General features: G+C 43.0%; 1 protein-coding gene across 1 annotated transcript in view; it reads right to left on the bottom strand.

Annotated features, from left to right (window-relative positions):
• Positions 1–20,465, bottom strand: part of ptgis (prostaglandin I2 (prostacyclin) synthase) — a 73,753-nt gene extending 53,288 nt beyond the window's left edge. The window contains exon 1 of the mRNA XM_080204919.1: positions 20,247–20,465. Within this exon, the coding sequence (XP_080061045.1) occupies positions 20,247–20,317 (71 nt within the window). The 5' untranslated portion in view covers positions 20,318–20,465. The remainder of the gene's footprint in view (positions 1–20,246) is intronic.
• Positions 20,466–21,150: the final 685 nt, after the last annotated feature.

Here is a 21,150-nt window from a genome sequence, read left to right as displayed (position 1 = left end):
AGCATCCCATCATCATGAGTGACCAAGATATGATTGTTAAGGAGTGCACCCTGTAAGCGCTAGGTCTGGGGACGAAAGTCGAAACAAGAGTAGGAGCACTTTGGCAACTTATATTGATGAGAAATTACAGCGGCCAGTGAAATGAGAACGCAGTTGGGGATATCATCCCACCCATCCAGGCCTTGTCCTTTGATACCCACACTGAGGAAACGTAACCGCTTCTAATCCCTCAAGACTGCTGAGTTGCCATCTCACAATGGTATGTCATTAGGATAAATGGTTATGAGTGTATAAAGCACTCACTTCCAATGAAGATTGTAACACACCTCCCTGACATCACTCGAGGCTGTAGGAGCCATGAGTTTGACATCACGTCATTGTGAATCTCGCAAAGGGAGACTATTACTGATATCTAAACCTCGAAATAAGAGGATTTATAATCACAACATTCACAGAAACATCTCATGTACTAATAAAAGTGTAATAGATTGCACACCCATGATCTAGAAGTGATTTCAATATTTTAAGTTTTCCAAACCTGCTGCTTATGTCTTGGTGTAGCCCCGACACCCACAGCAGAGGTGGAGGCAGCCTGCTGACTGATACGTCCCAATGTTTGTGACAACCATCCTCTGGTGGCCCAAGGCCTGAAAGGCCCTGGCCTAATGAGGGCCCCCTGGTTAAAGGACAGATGCATCCTCATCAGCCTGAACAGCTGGAGTGAATGTGATTGCAGGCAGAAACAATTCTGAGTGGCTGAAGATCTTGGAGTCTCCTGATGGGAGACCCACGGGGTATCCGGCTGATGCTCATTCCCTCTGTGGGTGCTTGAAGGCTCCTCTCTGATGCCCTGAGGAGAGGGGGCACTGGAGAGAGGTCAAACTGTCCTGTTTCCCTATCACTGATGGTGCCCACGAGTGTGTGTGGCCTTAGATTCCAGGGCCGAGCTCAAATCTGGCAGAACCTGCTGGACCAAGTGCTCCATGATGGTTGCCAACATTGCCATGGTGACCTTGAGGTGCTGACATGTTGGAACCATGACATGACAGAATGCCAGTGGAATCGCCCATCGTTCACTCCATTCTGCTGGGCGATTGCTGTCTGATGTTTTGCTGCCTATTGCTGCATCTCCAACATTGGTTTGGTGGCTGCTTGCAGAAGTTTATTATCTGACTCAGACCCGATGAGTACCTGGTCTCCATCGGCCCTCTGAGTGCCGGATACCTGGCTTGTCCCTGCTGTGGGGATATGTCAGTGAGGCGTTCTCCAGCAGGTGACTCCAAATTTAATCTAGAGCTATGCCCTCCAAAGCTTACACTTCTGCAATGGTGGACAGTGCTGATGCACGCAGTGACAGTTCTTCATCAGAAGCTTCTTCAGCTCCCTTATCCGATGTGCTCTGGAGATGAGGGTTACATCGGCCATCTTTGTCTCCCTGGATCTTGAAGAGAGAGCGTTTCAGCCAATGAGTAGGCTGAATATGAGGTTGCATGTCACTCACTATGATCATCAGGATTTGATGAAATGATGAATCCATACTGGGTTGCTGGGAGAGGCTGATCTTATCTTCCCTACAGGAGTATTCCCTGTCCTCTCCAGCCAGCTCAGTGGCATCCTCCTCAAATTTGGTGAGGGGTATAATGTTGGCCATCCCTCCCCCAGTATGTGATCTTTCCTGTGTGTTTTTTGCCATCTTGAATTGAATAAAGATGAATGAAAGGAGGGTGCTGAGAAGAGATGGATCACGGGTTGGGTCCCCAATGTCAGTTGAGTCCTCCACAGAAGAGGCTGAGGATGGAGTGTAAACAACATGATAAATGAAGTTGTGGTGATGTGAATGCTTTCATGAGACAATTAATGTTTATATGTGACTCCTGCTAATGATGTGTGAGATCCCTGAAGAGAGAGGCCCTTTGGGTACATGGTGAGAGTTTGATATTGAAGCGAGGTGAGTGTTGACTTGCCTTGGCGGAGCAGATGAGATCATTCATTCTGTTCCTGTACTAGATGGCATTGTGAGTACAGTGGACAATGTGTTAACTTCCTCTGCTGAGACTTGCCAGGCTGGAGTGGTGAGGCAGGTGTGCTTTCTGGAGACGTTCCCTGGGTACAGCACTCTGCTTTGGTGCCACATTCTTTGATCAAGTCCTTGAGAGTGTTGAGGTTAAAACAATTTTCAAACTACATCTTGGTGGTTTCAAATTTTCCTCCTCTGGTTGTCAGACATTTCTGTGCATGCCTTGGAGACATCTGGGATGGACAGAGTGAAATGTGCATGTTCATGTGCAATTAAATGACGCCCAGAACTTCGACCTCACCAAGATAATGACAATGAATCAATTTTTGCACCACGAGGTGATTTGGAGAATTACTCACCACTGATAATGGTGAGTTGGAAAGTGCTGAAACGGTTGCAACTTCTCACTATTCCGACCAGAGGGAAATACGGCGCACAAACCACCCACCACAGCATTTAGTGACCAGAATTCTCCAACCATACCCACAGCTGGGATTATCCAGTCCAGCTACTGTGAACAGAGTATTGGCCAAATTCCCCATTCTCACTGGCAGTGGGAGGAGCGTGTACGAGATTGGAGAGTTTTGGCCAGCATCAAATTGTGCTGACTGATTGAAATATTGAGAAATCAAGGAGCAGATTCCCTTCTAGTAACTTCAGCAGACAAATTACAGTGAGGGCAAGATGTACATTTTTGTATTGATGGAAAATTTTCCTTGCTATCTCAAATTGTTACCCAAGTAATTAAGATTTAATTGGCTTTCAGTGAATGCTTTTGTTGAGAGAGTTGGGCAATCTTGGAAATTAATTAGTTAATGAATCAACAGATTTCATCATATTGTCAAATTCAAATCAAAGAGCAGGAAATGTCACATGAATATTTTGGTAAAGCTAATAGCTGTGATTTGTACAAAATGAGATGGGCTACTCTTGTTTAATAATTGGCTGCATGGTCGAATTGAAGAATGATGTAAGGTTACAGCATCTTTAGAAAGGCTGACTACTGGATGGAACATTAAACCGGGGCTCCATTTGCTGTCATATATGGACATAAAAGATCGCATGGCACTCTTTCAGAGAAGAGCAGGGAAGTTATCCACAGTGTCCCCAACAAGATTTATCCTCAGTCAACGTCACTGAAAAAAGCTGATGATCTGGTTGTTGCTTCACACTTTGTGGGAGTTTGTTGTGTGTTGACTAACTGCAGTGTTTTCAAGATTACAGCAGTAGTTACGTTTTATTAGCTGCAGCCCTTTCAGACATCCAGAGATGAGAGTTGAAAGGTACAGTGCATAAATGCAAGCCACTCTTTTGTGAGGGAAGCACCAAAGGTTTGATTTGATTTATTATTGGCACTTTATTAGTGTACGGTGAAAAGTACTGTTTCGTGCACACCACACAGAAAAAGCATTCTATCTATAGAGTACATAGGGGAGAAGGAAAAGAGAGGGTGCAGAATATAGTATTACAGTCATAGCTAGGGTGTAGAGAAAGATCAGCTTAAAATAAGGTAGGCCCATTCAAAAGTCTGATGGCAGCAGGGAAGAAGCTGTTCTTGAGTCAGTTGGTACATGACGTCAGACCTATGTATCCTTTTCATGATGGAAGGAGGCGGAAGAGAGAATGTCCAAAGAGTGGCCATCTCTTCCTCGTCCATGCAAGTCACTAGCCTTACACAGAGTTCAATTCATTCTGAAACCTGAAATCAAACTGCAGTGTTAATCTATGGGAACACTCCCTTTCTCATCTTTGGTGCCTTAGGTCGTGCGGCAGCACTGAGGAATTTCCGTAGCTGGGAGTGGTGATCTCCCTCGGTGTGGCAGAAATCTCTTTTGGAGCCAATATCGATTTCCTCATGAGCCCCAACCCATGAAATGTGTCTGAGTCACGGCACCGAGCGAAAGCCCTGTGCCAACTGAGTTCTGCCAGTCAACAAGCCTGGGGGGAGGTGGGGATCCTAAAGTGAAAGAAAGAATGGAAAGACTTGTGTTCATACAGCATTTTTCATGACCATGTCTCAGAGCGCGTGACAGCCAATGGAATACTTTTTGACGTGTAGTCCCTGCCATAATGCAGGGAGTGCAGCAACCAGCTTTCATTCTGTAAATTCCCACAGCAGCCATGTGATAGTGACCAGGTAGTATGTTTTGGTGTTGGTTGAGAGGCACACCATGAATAACTTCTCTGTTCTTCTTCAAAATAGTGTCATGTGATCTTTTACATGTATTGAGCAAGCAACTGGGACCTCGGTTTAATGTCTCATCTGAAAGCTGACATCACGCCCCCTCAGTACTGCCATGCTCCCTCAGTAATGCCATGCTCCCTCAGTAATGCCATGCTCCCTCAGTACTGCCATGCTCCCTCAGTAATGCCATGCTCCCTCAGTACTCCATGCTCCCTCAGTAATGCCATGCTCCCTCAGTACTCCATGCTCCCTCAGAACTGCCATGCTCCCTCAGTACTCCATGCTCCCTCAGTACTCCATGCTCCCTCAGTACTCCATGCTCCCTCAGTACTCCATGCTCCCTCAGTAATGCCATGCTCCCTCAGTACTCCATGCTCCCTCAGTACTCCATGCTCCCTCAGTACTGCCATGCTCCCTCAGTAATGCCATGCTCCCTCAGTACTGCCATGCTCCCTCAGTAATGCCATGCTCCCTCAGTACTGCCATGCTCCCTCAGTAATGCCATGCTCCCTCAGCAATGCCATGCTCCCTCAGCACTCCATCCTCCCTTAGTAATGCCATGCTCCCTCAGTAATGCCATCCTCCCTCAGTAATGCCATGCTCCCTCAGTACTGCATCGGAGTGCCAACCTTGATTTTTGTGCTCAAGTCCTGAGGTGGAACTTGAGCTTGGTACCTTGGGATTCAGAACATAGCCCATAAAATATTAAATCTGAAGGTTAAAAATGTAACCAAGTCATTTAATGTGAATGCTTTTTCAGTGTGAGGGGACTTGAAGTTAAAAAGAAACAAAGAGCTGCTTGGTAGTACAGAGCTTAAATATTACTGAAAAGAGAGCCATGTCACAGAAACTTTTCATTTTGCATTCATCAGGACAAAGGCTGGATCTTAGAAAGCTTCTTACATTCTCTATGGCAGTGCCTTGGCCTATCAAATTTAACTTGCCAACCAATAGCACTCTTTGTTCCTGTCGTATAAGCTGTTGTGATGCTTTGAAATTTGGCATTCTTGCATTTGTCCAATTAACTGACAAATCAAAAAGTTTCAGCACCATGTCTCTCGTTTTAGCAAAGTAAACCCACATGATTTAAAATAGAAGTAGATTTTGCTTTTCTTATGCCTGGTGTGAATGGAACTGTGACATAGTGCTAAAAAGTTGAAAGGATTGCTTGGCCATTTCATTAAATGGAAGAAAATTGTACAGGTCCCCTTACTGATGTGTGATTCCCTCACCCAACTTCTTTATGTCCTGAGTCCAGTAGATCCAACACCTATAGGCACCAGGATCCAAAACCCTACACACAGGGTCCAATTCCCCAGGAACAGGAATCCAGTGCCCCAGGAATAGGGATCCAATAGCTCAGGAACAGGGATCCAATATCTCAGGAATGGAGATCTAACACCCCAACCACAGGGGTCCAGTATCCCAGCACAATATTTTTAGACAAAGAGATCCAATACCATAGGGATGGGAATCCAATATCCATAGGCACAAAGATCCAATATTCCCAGCCCAGGGATCCAATGACCTCAGACTGAGGGCCCCAATACCCCAGGAACAAGGATCCAATACCCGCAGGCACAGGGATCTGGTACCCCCAGGAACAGGGGTCCATCACCACAGGCACAGGGATCCAATGTCCCGGGATCAAGGATCCAGTATCTTGGACACAATGACCAATACCTGCAGCCACAGGGATGCAATCCTACGGAAATAGGGATCCAATACCCTAGGCTCAGGAATCTAATTCCCTAGGCTCAGGGATCCAATACCCTAGATCAGGGATCCAATATCCTAGGTTCAGGGATCCAATATCCTAGGTTCAGGGATCTAATATCCACTGGCTCAGGGATCTGATACCCACAGGCACAAGGATATAATACCCCAAGCACAGGGATAATCAGCTGCCGTATATCTGCAGCTGTATAGGGCATTGGTGAGGCCGCAGCTGGAGTACTGTGTGCAGTTTTGGGCGCCGCACCTGCGCAAGGATATTTTGGCCCTGGAGGGAGTGCAGAGGAGGTTTACTAGGCTGATACCGGAGTTGAGGGGATTGAGCTATGAGGAGAGGCTGAATAAACTAGGCTTGTACTCGTTAGAGTTTAGAAGAATGAGGGGAGATCTCATTGAGACGTATAAGATGATGAATGGGATGGATAGGATAGAGGTGGAGAGACTCTTCCCGCTCAAAAAAGACAGTAGGACTAGGGGGCACAGCCTCAAGATAAAGGGGAGGCGGTTTAGAACGGAGTTGAGGAGGAACTTCTTCACTCAAAGGGTGGTGAATCTCTGGAATTCTCTGCCCGTTGAAGTGGTGGAGGCTGCCTCGCTAAATATTTTTAAGAAGCGGGTTGATGGGTTCTTGATAAGAGAGGGGATTAAGGGTTATGGGGAGAGGGCGGGAAAGTGGAACTGAGCCACAACAGATCAGCCATGATCTTATTGAATGGCGGGGCAGGCTCGAAGGGCTAGATGGCCTACTCCTGCTCCTATTTCTTATGTTCTTATGTTCTTATGTTCTTATGCTTCAAATATTTTGTTGCAATTTAAATGTTGATATTTTCTCGAACTTTGGCTCACCTTTTCAGCCTAATATAGGCCTGAACTGAATAGCGGATCAATCAATGTCAGTGAAAATATGCGTAATATCAGAACTTTCTCTAAGCTTTGACCTTGTGGTGACTGGATTTTTCACTCGAATCTACGGCAACTGGATTCTTTCACTTTACTACACCTATCACCTCTGCTGTACACGAAACTGCAATCCCTGCCAATATTTATATAATAAATGTCTGAACATAACTATTAGATTTCCTACTCCTGACATTAGTAATTATTCACCATGCTGTTTAGATGAAAAAAACGTAGGAAGAACCTGTCAAATTCTCATGTTTGATAACTTAATTGAAAAAGGAGATCAGTAAATAGGCTTAACATCCTCATGGAGAAGAATTTCAATCCCATTTGTCTCCTGCCCAACATGGTATTAAACATGCATTATAAATACAGCCCACGTCTGCGAAAGTGGATGAGGTGAAGTAATGTCAACAATTCAGAAAAATTCTCTTTAATTCACGGAGTTTTTGCCTGAGGATTATGCAACATATCTATAAATCATCATTTGTCATCAAGTATCATCAGCAGATTGGCAAAAACAACCAACTTGCTGAGGTGAACATGTGAAATCTATTAACACAGTATGATTTATGTCAGTCATGGCTCGCTATCTGGTGGGCTGAAGGTTGCACAACACCAAGATTGTTGTCAGTGTCCTGAGGTTTCCGGGTGTTCCAGATTTTCTGCATGCTTTCAGTGATCTTGTTTTCTCCGCATACTTTTGAATCCCTCTAATAGCTGGGAGATATGCATACTCGCAGAAAAGCCAATACGAGATTTGGGGTATGGGTAATGTACAGTCCTGTTGAATACTTTCATCACTTCAAAAGAAGAAGATGCAACCTCATTAATGATTATGAAAGATCAAGTGACTAATAAAATCACTTAAAGCTGTCTTCAACCCCATAGTTGCATGTAAAGGATCAAGATTCAATCAGAAGCTCAGCATTGAGAGAGAGAGAGAGCCAAATTGATATTTTCCAAAGAACGGTATTTTCTTTATTTTTACTCATGGGATGTAGGCATCACTGGCTGGGCCAGCATGTACTGCCCATCCCTGAGAGTATTTAAGAGTCAAACGTGTTGCTGTGGATCTGGAGTCACATGTAGGCCAGCTCCTGCCGATGGAAACACGTGGCTGTGAGGCCGGAGAATCTCACTCCTGGACATCGCTGGCTGGCGATGGGTGGAGGGTGGGGGGGCGGTGGGGGGTGGTGGTGGGTGGTTGGTTGGTCACTGTCAGCAGGACAGGAAGATCTTGCTGGTGGGAATGGCCAGAAAACCCTTCAAATCTGAACCAGGAATCTGCTTCCAGGTCTCCCCGCTGCTTCCAACGCATTGATGTGTGCTCTGCTAATGATTCATGGGCCTCAGAAGGAACCCTGACTTCCAAGTGATAAAGGTCAAAATACATTACAAAGTTAATCTTCTCAAGATATTCATGTTAGCCATTCCTTGTACTCATTACAGGATAGTGACTCCTCGACTGCGTTATCGCCATTTTTCTAGTATTAGCTACTCTGTTGAAACATTGAAATGGACTGTTCATATACTGGATGCCTTGTGCAAGGGAAGATCTTCAGAATTCGATAACACATGTTAACAGAGTCAATTTGAGAAATGCCTGCACTCCTCTAATCACCCACTGGGAAACTAAAGCTTCCCTTTCTTGCCAGGACAAGTTACATTGCAATACAGACCTAGTCATTTCTCAGTTCAAGGCAGATGATGTCCTGCGAAATGGTAGGGACTGAATCCAGAGTCAATAACCCTTTCACTCTCAGTTTAAGATTGGGAGATTCATCGATTCTACTGCTGCTAATGGATACTTGTGATTTATGGGGCAGCATGATGGCACAGTGGTTAGCACTGCTGTCTCACTGTGTCAAGGACCTGGATTCAATTCCAGCCTTGGGTGACTGCCAATGTGGAGTTTGCACATTCTCTTTGTGCCTGTGTGGGTTTCCTCCAGGTGGTCCACTTTCCTCCAGGTGTGGTTAGTTTGATTGGCCATGGTAAATTGCCCCTTAGTGTCACAGGGATTAGCAGGGTAAATATGGCGGGTTACAGGGACAAGGCCCGGGTGTGACTGTTATCAGTGCAGGCTTAATGGGCCGAATGGCCTCCTTCTGCACTGTAGGGATTCTATGATTATACCCAGAGGAAAAAACAGTAAAAAGGGAGATAAGAATACTGATCTGAATTGGTCTTGTACACTTTAAAATGAAACACAGTAAAAGAGGGAAATAAGAATGCTATCGGAATTGTTTTTACCCTTCTGGGTATTTCCAATATGTACCAGAATTGGGGTAGGGTGGGAAAAGCAGATTTGGTCAAAATACACAAGTTGTGCCAGAATCACTTATTTTAATTGGTGCTGGAATTTTTCTAACCAATGCTCATCTTTCTCAGGCACTTCTCTTTTCTATTTTTACTTTTTGCTTCTGGCTTATTGCTCTTTTATTTTTACTATTTCTCTTAAATGTCAATTCCTCTCTTCCTCTATTCCAGTTTATGCTGTTTCTTTCATTGCTGTCTCCACGATATTCTCATTCAGACGCTGCACCGTTAGGAATGTTTTACTGCATACCAAGAAGTCTCACAACTGTCTTACTGTGCCTACCCGAATCCAACATTGGCATCTCCACATCATTACCGCACACCACCTGACTTCAGACCCTAATATTTAGCAACTTTGACAGTTGCCACAACTGTAAGATGGATCCAATTTCTAAACTTTAGAAATAGCAGCCCTGAACTTCTCCTCCAAAACTATATTAGGTTCAATTAAATACTGACTTCATTAAGAGAGGGAGAAATGTGGTAATGTTCACATTTCCCTATCCTGACTAACTCAAACTGAGCAATGAACATTATTTTTAGAAGCACTTTGTAGCTGTCAAGTGTATGCATGTTTGCACAAGATTTGTACATTTGTTCCATTATAATGTATTAATTTACGTCACCCGTAAGTAAAATTGTAAAGTACGTGTGTTCAATCTGATGGGACATAATGTAGTTCTGTTTAGATGATAGTATCACTCCTCATGCATCTTATTCATGATGTGAACCAGAGCCATTCTATCAACCCAGATTAGCCTGACAACCAGCTTTGAAACACTGAAACCATCTTAGCACTGCTAAGAGTGTAGCTATCATACCAATTTTGCATCACTTGTGATGTGCTTCCACTTCCCACAACGTTTTCAATAGTTGCAGGATAAACCCAAAATGATGCTTTTACCTCACTTTAATGGATGCGGTGAGATATCATGGTGGAAAAATTAATGCTGGAGGAATTGGATAAATCACTTTTGCATGAACTGGGCACAGAGGACTCTTGCGTCAATGGAACGATCAAGGCTGAGGTTAATCACAACTGAACTTTGGGCCTTGTCGAAATTAGACTACCGAGTTTTGCATCCCTAAGCAGCATGCTGTTGAATAGTCCATCAGTTTCTGGTTGGTCAGTTATGGCAGGTCAGTTCCTTAGCAGCACTTACAGGACTGTTATAAATCTGTGGAAGTATCCGTTGTGCGCATAATACGTTTCAAATCTAATATCAATTTTTCTCTTTAAATAACTCTGCTACTGCCACAGTTGGTCTCTTGTCCTACCCTTGGAAAGGGCAAACCCAGAACTGAGAGTGTTGAAAATGGCTGCAGCATTCTGCAATAGAAAGAATACTCGGATTTACATTGGGGTGGCAAGTATCTTGGATAATTAAAATACATGCCAGTCTAAATGATGGCTGATGGATGATGGCTGCGCATTCAATGGATAATCATGAAGTGGGATTTCCATCCATAATTTGGAGGCCTACTGCCTACAAAGGAGCTAGTTATTGACTTCAGGAAATATAGTGAAGAACATGCCCCTGTCTAGGTCAATGGTGATGCAATGGAGATGACCAAGAGCTTCAAGTTTCTAGGTCTTCAGATCACCAATAAGCTGTTCTGGACCCTCTGCTATAGTTCAGGCTTTTGATAAGAAAGTTAACCAATGCCTTTACTTTCTCAGAAGGCTAAGGAAATTCGGCAGGTCCATTGTGACTCTTACCAAATTTTACAGATGCACCATAGAAAGCATTCTTTCTGGATGTATCACAGCTTGAAATGGCTGTTACTCTGACCAAGACTACAAGAAACTACAAAGGGCTGTGAATGTAGTGCAGTCCTTCCCGCAAACCAGTCTCCCATCCAGTGGCTCCATCCACACTTCCTGCTGCCTTGGAAAAACAGCCAATACAATCAAGGACCTCAAACAGACAACCAGAAGTTGAAAATTTTCCCCAGTGCCTCTTCATTCTTTCACAATGTTTAACTATTACATTGATAATTGATGTGATTCCATTCCTCAGAAGTCACTTACCATTATTGCAATATATGTCATAATGTCTAATAAATTTCCAAAGCATTTATATTATTTCTATGCAAACTATCCCATTTAAGACAGACAGCTACCACTAATGAAGGTACTAACATTCACTTTTGAATAATTATTGAGGGAATTGTCCTTTGGGCACCAGCAAGGTTTATGACTGGTACTGTTTATCATTGATGGCTGGTAGGGTTATTGTTGTTATGATTTATCAATGGTTGCTTTGACACTCGCAGTGTTTGTGGCTAGTAAGGGTTAGGCTAACAGGATTCATACCTGGTGAGGTTTAAGCTGGTAAGGCTTACCACTGTTATGATTTGCCTAATATTAAGCAGCAACCCCACCACAACACTGACCATCCCTGCAGAACTCTCACCGCAAGGTAGCCATTTATTACATTTGGTGTGGTTAGATATTTCTATAACAGTGTTATGTAATGTACACTATCATAATCTAAACATCTTCCCTCCGCATTCAACGACATTTCCATCATTGAACACGCACCCCCATCCCCATCAACATTTTGGGAGCTATTGATTAGAACCTGGACCAGACGTATACATACTGTAGTACAAGAGCAGGCCAGAGGCAGGTCTTGACTCCACAGACTGTCCGGCATCTACAAGACATAAATCAGGAGAGAGACGGAATACCCTCCATTTATCTCATGAGTGTACTGGGAATGGAGGGATACAAACAAATAGTCTAGTTGGAAGCATGAGCGGCGCAGGCTTAGAGGGCTGAAGGGCCTGTTTCCTGTGCTGTATTGTTCTTTGTTCTTTGTATCTCCAGTAACATTGAAGAAGCTTTTCATCATCCAGGATAAAGCACTCTGCTTGATCTGCACCCATCCAGCACCTTAAACATTCACTCCTTCAGTCACTGATGCACTGTGGCAACAGAATGTTCCATATGTAAGATTCGCTGCAACAATTCACCTAGCTTCTATCGATGGCACACTCCAAACTCGCTATCTCTATTTGCTAGAAGGATTTGTCCTTCCAAATCACATATCACCCTGAGATGGGATTGTTTCATTGTTCTTTCACAGTTGATGGGTCAAAATCCTTCTGAATAGCATTACAGATGTACCTGCACTGAATGGATTGCAGCACTGTTTCCAGGGCAGATATGGGTGGGGATCAAATGCTCTGCTTGCCTGCAATACTCGTATCTCATGAAAGAATAAAGAAAATAAATGAGGCATGAAAGAGAGCTCTGATGCAACAGTAAAGTGTGAATCAGAACTTAAACAAAAGTAACAATAAACATGAATATAGAAAATGCTGGAAAAGCTCAACAAGTTTGGTAACATCACAGATTCTCCCAGTCATGAGTTTCCATCGGTGGGAGATGGCACTTTGTTTGCTAGTGGTGGGATTCTCTGGTTCTGCTACTGTCAATGGGAATTCCCACTGATGTCAGCGGATGTCAATTGAACACCCATGGGCGAGGGTGCACTGCTGGTGGGACTGGAGAATCCCACGGGTGTGAACGGCCGAAGAATTTTGGCCAACATTTCAAGTCCGATATAACTGCCTCAGAACCGAAGAGAGGTAGAAATGTAATGGATATTATGTTTTTGAAAAAGGGCAGATAATCAGGTGGAACAAAAGAAGCTCAAGAATTCGTTAGAAGGTAGGGATGATTAAATACCAAAGATGTCATGGAACAAATGGCAAAGGGAGTGGTAAAGGTTGAAATAAAGAAACAGCATTTCTGATTTGATTTGTTTTGATTTATTATTGGCTCATGTACTAGCATACAGTGAAAAGTATTGTTTCTTGCATGCTATACAGACAAAGCATACCATACACAGAGAAGGACAGGAGAGAGAACAGAGTGTAGTGTTACAGTCATAACTAGGATGTAGAGAAAGATCACCTTAATGCAACATAGATCCATTCAAAAGTCTGATAGCAGCTGGGAAGAAGCTGTTCTTATGTTGGCCCAGAGCAGGTATTTATAGCAGAATAAAGCTCAGCCTGAAGGAAAAATTCGATACAGGTTGGCATTTTTGGAAAAGTCAAAGAAGAGGACAGAATTCATGGCCTGAATTTATTGAACTCAAGTTAACCCTAGGGGGCTGGTAGCAGGCCAGAGACAGAAGTGTGAGCAAGGTGGTGAATTGAAATAGCAAGCAACAGGAAGGTCATGCTTGAGGACAGGGCAGAAGTGTTCCCCAAAGCTGTCAAGCAGTGTGTGTTTGGGCTTCCCAGTGTAGAGGAGACTGAATTGTAAGCAGTCAATGTAGTACATTAATTGAAAGAGATACAAACAAATTGCTGCTTCACTTGGAAGGAGTATTTGAGGTCTTGTGCAGTGAGTGGAGGAGTGATAAAGGGATAAGGTGTCACACCTCAAGCCACTGCATGGGAATATACTGTTGGAAGACAGTGGGGATGATAGAGGAGTGAACTGGAGTGTCGCAAAGGTAACAGTTCCTTTGAAATGCTGACACGAAAGGGGAAGGGAAGATATGTTTGGTGGTGACATCATGCTGGATGTGACAGAAATATTGGAGGGTGGTCCTTTGAATTGTGGAGTAGAAAGTGAGGACAAGGGGAACCCTTGGTTCTTGAAGGCAGGGGAAGGGGTGTGGCCAGAAATGCAGGAAATGAACATGGTTGTGGGTCCTCTCAACCAGAGTGGGGATGATTTATTTGTTATGGAGCAAGGACAATATGTAAAAAGTGTATTGTGGAAGGTTGCATCATTAGAATAGATGTGACAGAAATAGAAAAACCGGTAGATTGGAATGGAATCATCACAGGAAGCAGGACATGAATTGGTGTAGCTGAGGTAGGTGTGTGAGTCAGTGAGCTCATAATGAACATTGGTGGATGGTCTATTCCCAGGAACAAAAGCAGAGAAGTCAAGGAGGGAACAAGAAATGTTGGGGATGGATCATCTGGGAAGAGTAGAAATTGGAAGCAAAATTGATTAATTATTCCAGTTGGTGAATGAGAACAGGAAGTGGCAGCATTTCAGCCATTGGTGCATGGAAAAAGAGTTCTGGTAGAAATTTGAGTAAGACTGGGCCAAGTGCCAAGTGTTTTTTTGCCAGTCTGTATCTTGTTTATCCCTTTTAGACTAAGTTGACCTTTATTTTGTGACTCAGGACCCATGCTTCATTTCTTTACAACAGCCACTCTTTGCCTTTTGTTCCATAACATATTTAGTATTTAACCCATCCTTCACTTTCCTTTCTGCTCCATCTGATCCTTCCCCCTTTGTCAACAGTACGAATCCTACATGTTGCAGTTCTGAAGAAGAGTCCTCTATTGGACTCAAAACATTAACTCTTGTTGCTTTCGCCACAGATTCCACCAGACCTGTAGAGTTTTTCCAACATTTTCTATTTTTATGTCAGACCTTCAGCACACATGGTATGTTTGCTCTTATAGAGATCACCCTGCTCTGAATTCTGAGATTAATTCCCAATGTGTGGCTGAAAGCGGGAGGTGACTCCACTTTAGTGGATGGTGGGTGGCAATACCCATGCTGGCAACTTGAAAAGTCTCCGCTAGTGCGGTGCCCATTGTAGTCCATCCCCAACAGCCATGGTGCAATCAGCGAGTTGGGAACTCAACAGCCTCAGCAGTGCCAGTGACTCTATTGCATTGCGGGTGACCATTGCTGCCATTGAAGCTTCCCTGTGGAGTCCCTGTTCAGAAGGCCTCCACTTGGAGCTCACTGGTGACAGTATTGGGTAGGCTTCATTGGGCAGTCTTCCCACAGGGTGACAAGCTTTCCAGACACAGACAAAACACAGGAAGTGGCCCTAAAGTGGGTCATAAGCAGTTCAACTAGCCTCCTATGAGGCTTCCAACTCTTTTGAGTTTGAACAATTAAATTAAATTTAATGAACTGAAGGACAAAATAAGAAGGGCAGCCACTTATAGGGTACCCGCCTGCAACAAGAGAAAAGCACAAATGAAACTTAAAACATTAAACGAAACCTATTAGGCTTCCAAATTGTCATCTTTCCCAATGATAGTAACAACCCATGGCAGCGGGAAGATGTCAGGCTCTCCCTTCTGCGCTTTCCCCATCATTTAGCCAGCTCTCCCATCTACTAGCTCACCCCCAAAAGACCTGGAAAATACAGCCCCACGAATCCAATGAACTTCTGCCTCAAAGACGCTACAAGGAAGAGAAATATAAGGTAAAGTACTGACTGGTTGGCATGGTTGTCTTAAAAACAAATCAAAAAATTTGAAATGAAAATTGGCAAAAATTCCACTCATGCATGCATAGATTCTAGGTGTATGCACCTATCCACCCATCTGACATTAAAACAGAGACATACTGACAACAAAAATACAAACAAAAGCATTGTCACAAATCTAAACTTAACCTAGAGACACACCTCTCACAGAAATGAATGGACTAAGAGTGTTACAATCAAGAAACCTCACCCACATATAACCTCATCACTGGCTTTTTTTACTTAATCCTTTTGTTTATATTTTTCATATTTCTGATTCACCGTGAGATCAATCCATGCTGATGATGTCGCCTAGTTTCACTCCATTGTAAGCTCGAGGCTTTGTCATCCTGCCTCTAAATTAGAAGCTTAATTTTACTGCAACCAGCCCCCCCTTCACCTCTCCCACCACTAGGAACATTTTCAGCAAAAAATATGATGGCTGGCCTTCCCATCTAGCTCACGACCTGATCCTCATAATACAGGAAGGTGCTAAAATCAGCAGCCCGTCCACCATTTAAAAGATTGTTAACAAACCAATTCACTGAATATTATGTTGTCCGTGTCATAATGTGATGGGCGAGAGTCAGAAAGTCATTTTTTAAAAAATAATTTGGTAGAGAAGGTGGGAATTGGGAAGGGGTCTATATCTTTTGGGTCATGTCCAGTGTGCATCAGGAGCACTTGCATCCATGATGATGCCCTGACTTTGTACTCACTACCTGGCCTCTAAAACCCACCTCCCCACACTCCTCCTTCAGCTCCCCCAATCCCTTTCCGCCCAGGAAGCCTGGGATCGATCTTATCTGGGTGCTCTGGGATCCAATGTTCTTTATCATTCACCACACTGAGCTGCTGGGACCTCACGGGTTGCCGGCCATTCAGATTAACAGGCTGGCCTTGAGGACGGCAGTTCCTCCCATTGGGGGATGGAAGTCTCACTCACCTCCTCAAGACCACCTGCAGTGTGTTATTGCTATGAGGCCCCTTGTTAAACACCAGGCGGTGTAGCAGCAGTAATATTTCTTCTCGGGGTAAAGGTGGCAAGGATGCATCAATTCCCCTGCCCCTGAAATTCAGCCCCAGGACTTGTTGATAGTGGAAGAAGTGTTCATGATACAGTTCAAGCAGGATGACAATCAGCCTTTCAACACTTCCTCACTAACCTCCAAAGAGAGTGAAATAGTGTGTGAAGATACGAAACAATCCCCAGTTTCAAAATAAGAAACACAAAAGCCTGGTTTAAAAAGAAATTAAATGATAATGCTAAATAGAATTGCTACTTAACTGGGGGAGGCGGCAGTGTAGTGGTATTGTTACTGGAGTAGTAATACAGAGACCCAGGGTAATACTCTGGGGACTAGGGGGTTCAAATCCCACTACGGCAGATGGTGAAATTAAAATCAATAAAAGCCTGGATTTAAATGTCTAATGGTGGCCTTGAAACCACTGTCGATTGTCACAAAAACCCATCTGGTTCACTAATATCCACCAGGAAAGGAAATCTGTTGTCTTTACCTAAATGTGACTCCAAATCCACAGCTATGCGGTTGATTCTTAAATGCCCTCAGGGGTGGGCAATAAATGCTGGCCCAGCCAACAATGCCCACATCCCATGAATGAATAAAAATAATTATGATATTATTTGACTGTGGATTAGAAGTGCCAAACCTTTGTCCAATTATCAGCTTTGTTGTCACAGCTGTGCACTGACAGTCATAAACAGTGACTGTCAAACAGACAGTGAGAAGTCTCACAACACCAGGTTAAAGCCCAACAGGTTTATTTGGTAGTAAATGCCACTAGCTTTCGGGGCTCTGCCCCTTCATCAGGTGAGTAGGGAGTTCCGATCACAAACAGGGCATATAAAGACACACACTCAGTTTACAGAATACTGATTAGAATGTGAGTCTTTACAGCTAATCAAGTCTTAAAGGTGCAGACAATATGAGTGGAGATAGCATTAAGCATAGGTTAAAGAGATGTGTATTGTTTCCAGACAGGACAGTAAGTGAGATGTTGCAAGCCCAGGCAAGTCATGGGGGTTACAGATAGTGTGACATGAACCCAAGATCCTGGTTGATGCCGTCCTCATGTGTGCGGAACTTGGCTATCAGTCTCTGCTCAGCGACTCTGTGCTGTTGTGAGTTGTGAAAGCCGCCTTGGAGAACGTTTACTCGAAGGCTTTAAGACCGCACCTTTAAGACTTGATTAGCTGTAAAGACTCGCATTCTAATCGTATTCTGTAAACTGAGTGTGTGCCTTTACATGCCCTGTTTGTGATCAGAACTCCCCACTCACCTGGCGAAGGGGCAGAGACCTGAAAGCTAGTGGGTACTAAATAAACCTGTTGGACTTTAACCTGGCATTGTGAGGCTTCTTACTGTGTTTACCCCAGTCCAACGCCAGCATCTCCACATCATCACTGACAGTCAAACAGAAGATTTTCCTGTAAAACTTGTTCCTTCAACAGAGACGGAAAAATCAAAGGACATTTCTCTGGACAACTTTCATTTCCATTGCAATGGGCAGTTTTGGATTCTTCTGCGATTGATGGCAGGGAACAAAGTGTACTTTTAGAGTAAAGTTAGGTCCACTTGTTTTGATAAACACACAATTTACATTCCAATACAGATTGTCAGCTTGGAACTGTGACTCATGAGCACTTAAATATCAAAGTATTTGGCATTATTTGAAAAGTCGACCTAATTAAATCAGAACTATTCACAAAATATTATGTTAGTAAGTAGAAAAATATAATACATCCCGTTAAATCACACAAACAGCTGCATTTTTACCACTTCATGCTGAAGTACAAATTTTGCAAATTGACATTTTTCTTCTCTGCTGCCCTAGTTCTTATTGCAGAAATGTTCAATGTTTCATTTTAAATCTATTTTTTTGTTATTTTAACAGAGGATTTTAAATGGATTAACACCTTCATTCAATTTGCTGAGAGAGGAATTTGGTATGGGATCATTAAGGATTTATGTGATAATGTCTCCCATTGTTGTTTCTAACCTTTAGAGTTCATCTTGAAAGCACTTTTACTGTTATCAAAAGGCTCGGTAAAGTTGTTTTCACCTTTACAGCTGTTGGTGCAAAATTCTGTAGTTGCTTAATTTCATGTGAACATCAGATTGCTTTGTAAAAAGGATTGGAATTTAGATGTAAATCAGATATTCCAGAATTAGTTCAGTTCTTTTTTATTTATTAGTGTCACAAGTCGGCTTGCATTAACACTGCAAAGAAGTTTCTTTGAAAATCCCCTAGTCCGCAATGGCCCGCAAAGGTCTGATTCGGGCGCTCCAGCTTCCGAAGAGGTACGTTCAGAGCTTCCAGCGGCTCTCTGACTCCAATCAGTGAGGGGGAGTGGGGGAGGCTGGGTGGGAAGGAGGCGCGTCAAATGGTTCTCTGGTGGGGATGGGAAGGGAAGTGGGTCAGGTGATTCTCAGGTGGCGGGGTGGGAGGCGAGTCGGATGGCTGTCAGGAGGGGGGGGGGTTGAGGGGCACAGGGGAAGGGGGGGGTCTGCTGCCTCTCAGCGTGTGATCAGATTGGCTGCTAGCTGGCCTGTCCCTCCAGGAATAGTGCTGCAGTGGCCAGAAGAGGAATGGCACCAAGTGTCAGCGGTCCTGGCAGGGAGGGTAGGAAAGGCCTGGGTGGTTGTGAGAGTGATGATAAGGGATTCAGGGCATAGCCCAGGGCAAGGGATGGTGGTCTGGAGGTCACAGGGCTTAAGGGGAAGACATCCCTAGTCAGAAAGTGACTTCTGATGAGAATGTCCATCCTCCTTGTCCAATATCTTAACTATTCATTTTCAGATTTCCACCCCAAGCTGATATCCACCTAAAAATTGGGTGGGAAACAACCCTTAACTGGTCAATAAGTGGCCACTTGAAGACCTTTATTGAGCAAGGGTGGGTTCCCTATATTAGGAAACCCTTATCGATGATACAACAGAGAATATGGATGTGGAAATAATACAGACAGCATTAAGCAATACATCCCTGTCACTTGCTGGGTCATATGGACCAGGATCAAATAAAGTCAAATCATAAAGTTTCAGGAATCATCAATTAGAGAATCTGAAACCAAAAGAGAAAATGCTGGAAAATGTCAGCAGGTCTGGCAGCATCTATAAGGAGAGAAAAGGCTGACGTTTTGAGTCCAGAAGATCCTTTGTCAAAATACTTTTGTTGAGGTTTTCCAGCATTTTCTCTTGTGGTTTCAGATTCCAGCAGTAATTTGCTTTTATTCATTGGGGAATCTATCAGCTTCAAGATGAAAATCAATGAAGGAAAAATTTTAAAAAGCATGATTCAGAGAATGGTAGAAACTTTAGAAACTTAAAACACGGAATCATTCAGAAATCAAAAAATGATATGTATCGCTTGAGGATTTGTTTTACTTTATAAAGATACAGATAACTGTAATATTTCTCATTTCAAGTTGTCAGATCATGTTTATTTCAAGTAGGTTACTACAACATATATCAGAGATGCCTCTACTCACTGTGCTTGCTGCCTCTTTAAACACATTAAACCTATTAGCATGCAATAAATCCACACCAAAAACATATTTATATACTTGACTATCACCAAAACTTGGAGCTGTGTGCTAAAATGCTTTTATTAAATTTTAGAGCTCTGCATTGCATTACAGGACTTGTCACTGTTTAATTTTTTTAAACTGGATAATCAAACACAAAAATATCAGCCAACAGACTAAGTTACATGAGGACAGATATTTGATGTGCCCTGGAGTTTAAGTTATATCTGACCTGCTTCTGTGCTTTTCCTACAAAAGAAAACATTTATTTATTGTTATTTGTCTTACCTGACTCTCCGTCGTTTAAGGTAGAGTATAATGAATAGCACAATTGCAAAGAACAAAGTGTACCAATGCATTCTTGTTTCACAAAAATGCCTTCTTCACTTCTTCTATGGTGATGCTTAAAGAGTTTCAAGTGGGATCTTTTGAATGTCAATTGTAGGAAGGCGTCTAAGTCGAAAGGCTGATAAACGAAACAGCAACAGGTTTGACTTGTCTTGTGACTCTCTGTCAGCCAAGTGGCATACTGCAGAACACGCTGCCTTTATAACTGAGATTCAGTATATGGCACCTTTCCATCTCTTGGGGCCCTCCCCTTCAATGAGAAAAGATTCAAGCTTTTTTTAAATACTAAATATTTTGTCACATGAGACACAAACCAGAACTTAACTTGCTACTTCGGATTTTTTCTTGAAGAGGCAGTTCAGAAATAAAACTAGATACATTAGTTACATATTTTACAGCTCCTGACCTTCAAGAATCTATAGAATCTATAGAATCCTTACAGTACTGAATCCTGTTTCAGCCCACCTCACCCAATCAAAGATGCTATCTGAGGGGGTGCAATTTTAAAGGTTGGGTTCACCGAATTGGGAAACTACCCAACTCTGTGCTCCTGACTTGGGGACTGAAAACTAGGCCCACTTCTGTGTAATTTGATAATTGGTTAATTTAATTATTATTTTGTTTTAATTGGCATTTGACTACCAACAGACATCAACTCTTGAAAGGACAATGTTTCTTTAGCAATATCTTTTGCTATCTGACTTTGTATAATTGTTTATTGTCCATCTGATCATGGCTTTTTCTGAGCTTAACCCAAAATATCTGATTTGATATTTATCCAAAACAGAAATCATAAGCTTGTAAGCTTTTAAATCTAGTCTTAACATAACTACTTAATTAATTA

Source organism: Carcharhinus amblyrhynchos, chromosome 16 (genome assembly GCF_965287045.1).
Source record: "Carcharhinus amblyrhynchos chromosome 16, sCarAmb.v2.hapA, whole genome shotgun sequence".
NCBI classification, from domain to species: Eukaryota; Metazoa; Chordata; class Chondrichthyes; order Carcharhiniformes; family Carcharhinidae; genus Carcharhinus; species Carcharhinus amblyrhynchos.
This window is presented reverse-complemented; position numbering and strand designations above follow the sequence as displayed.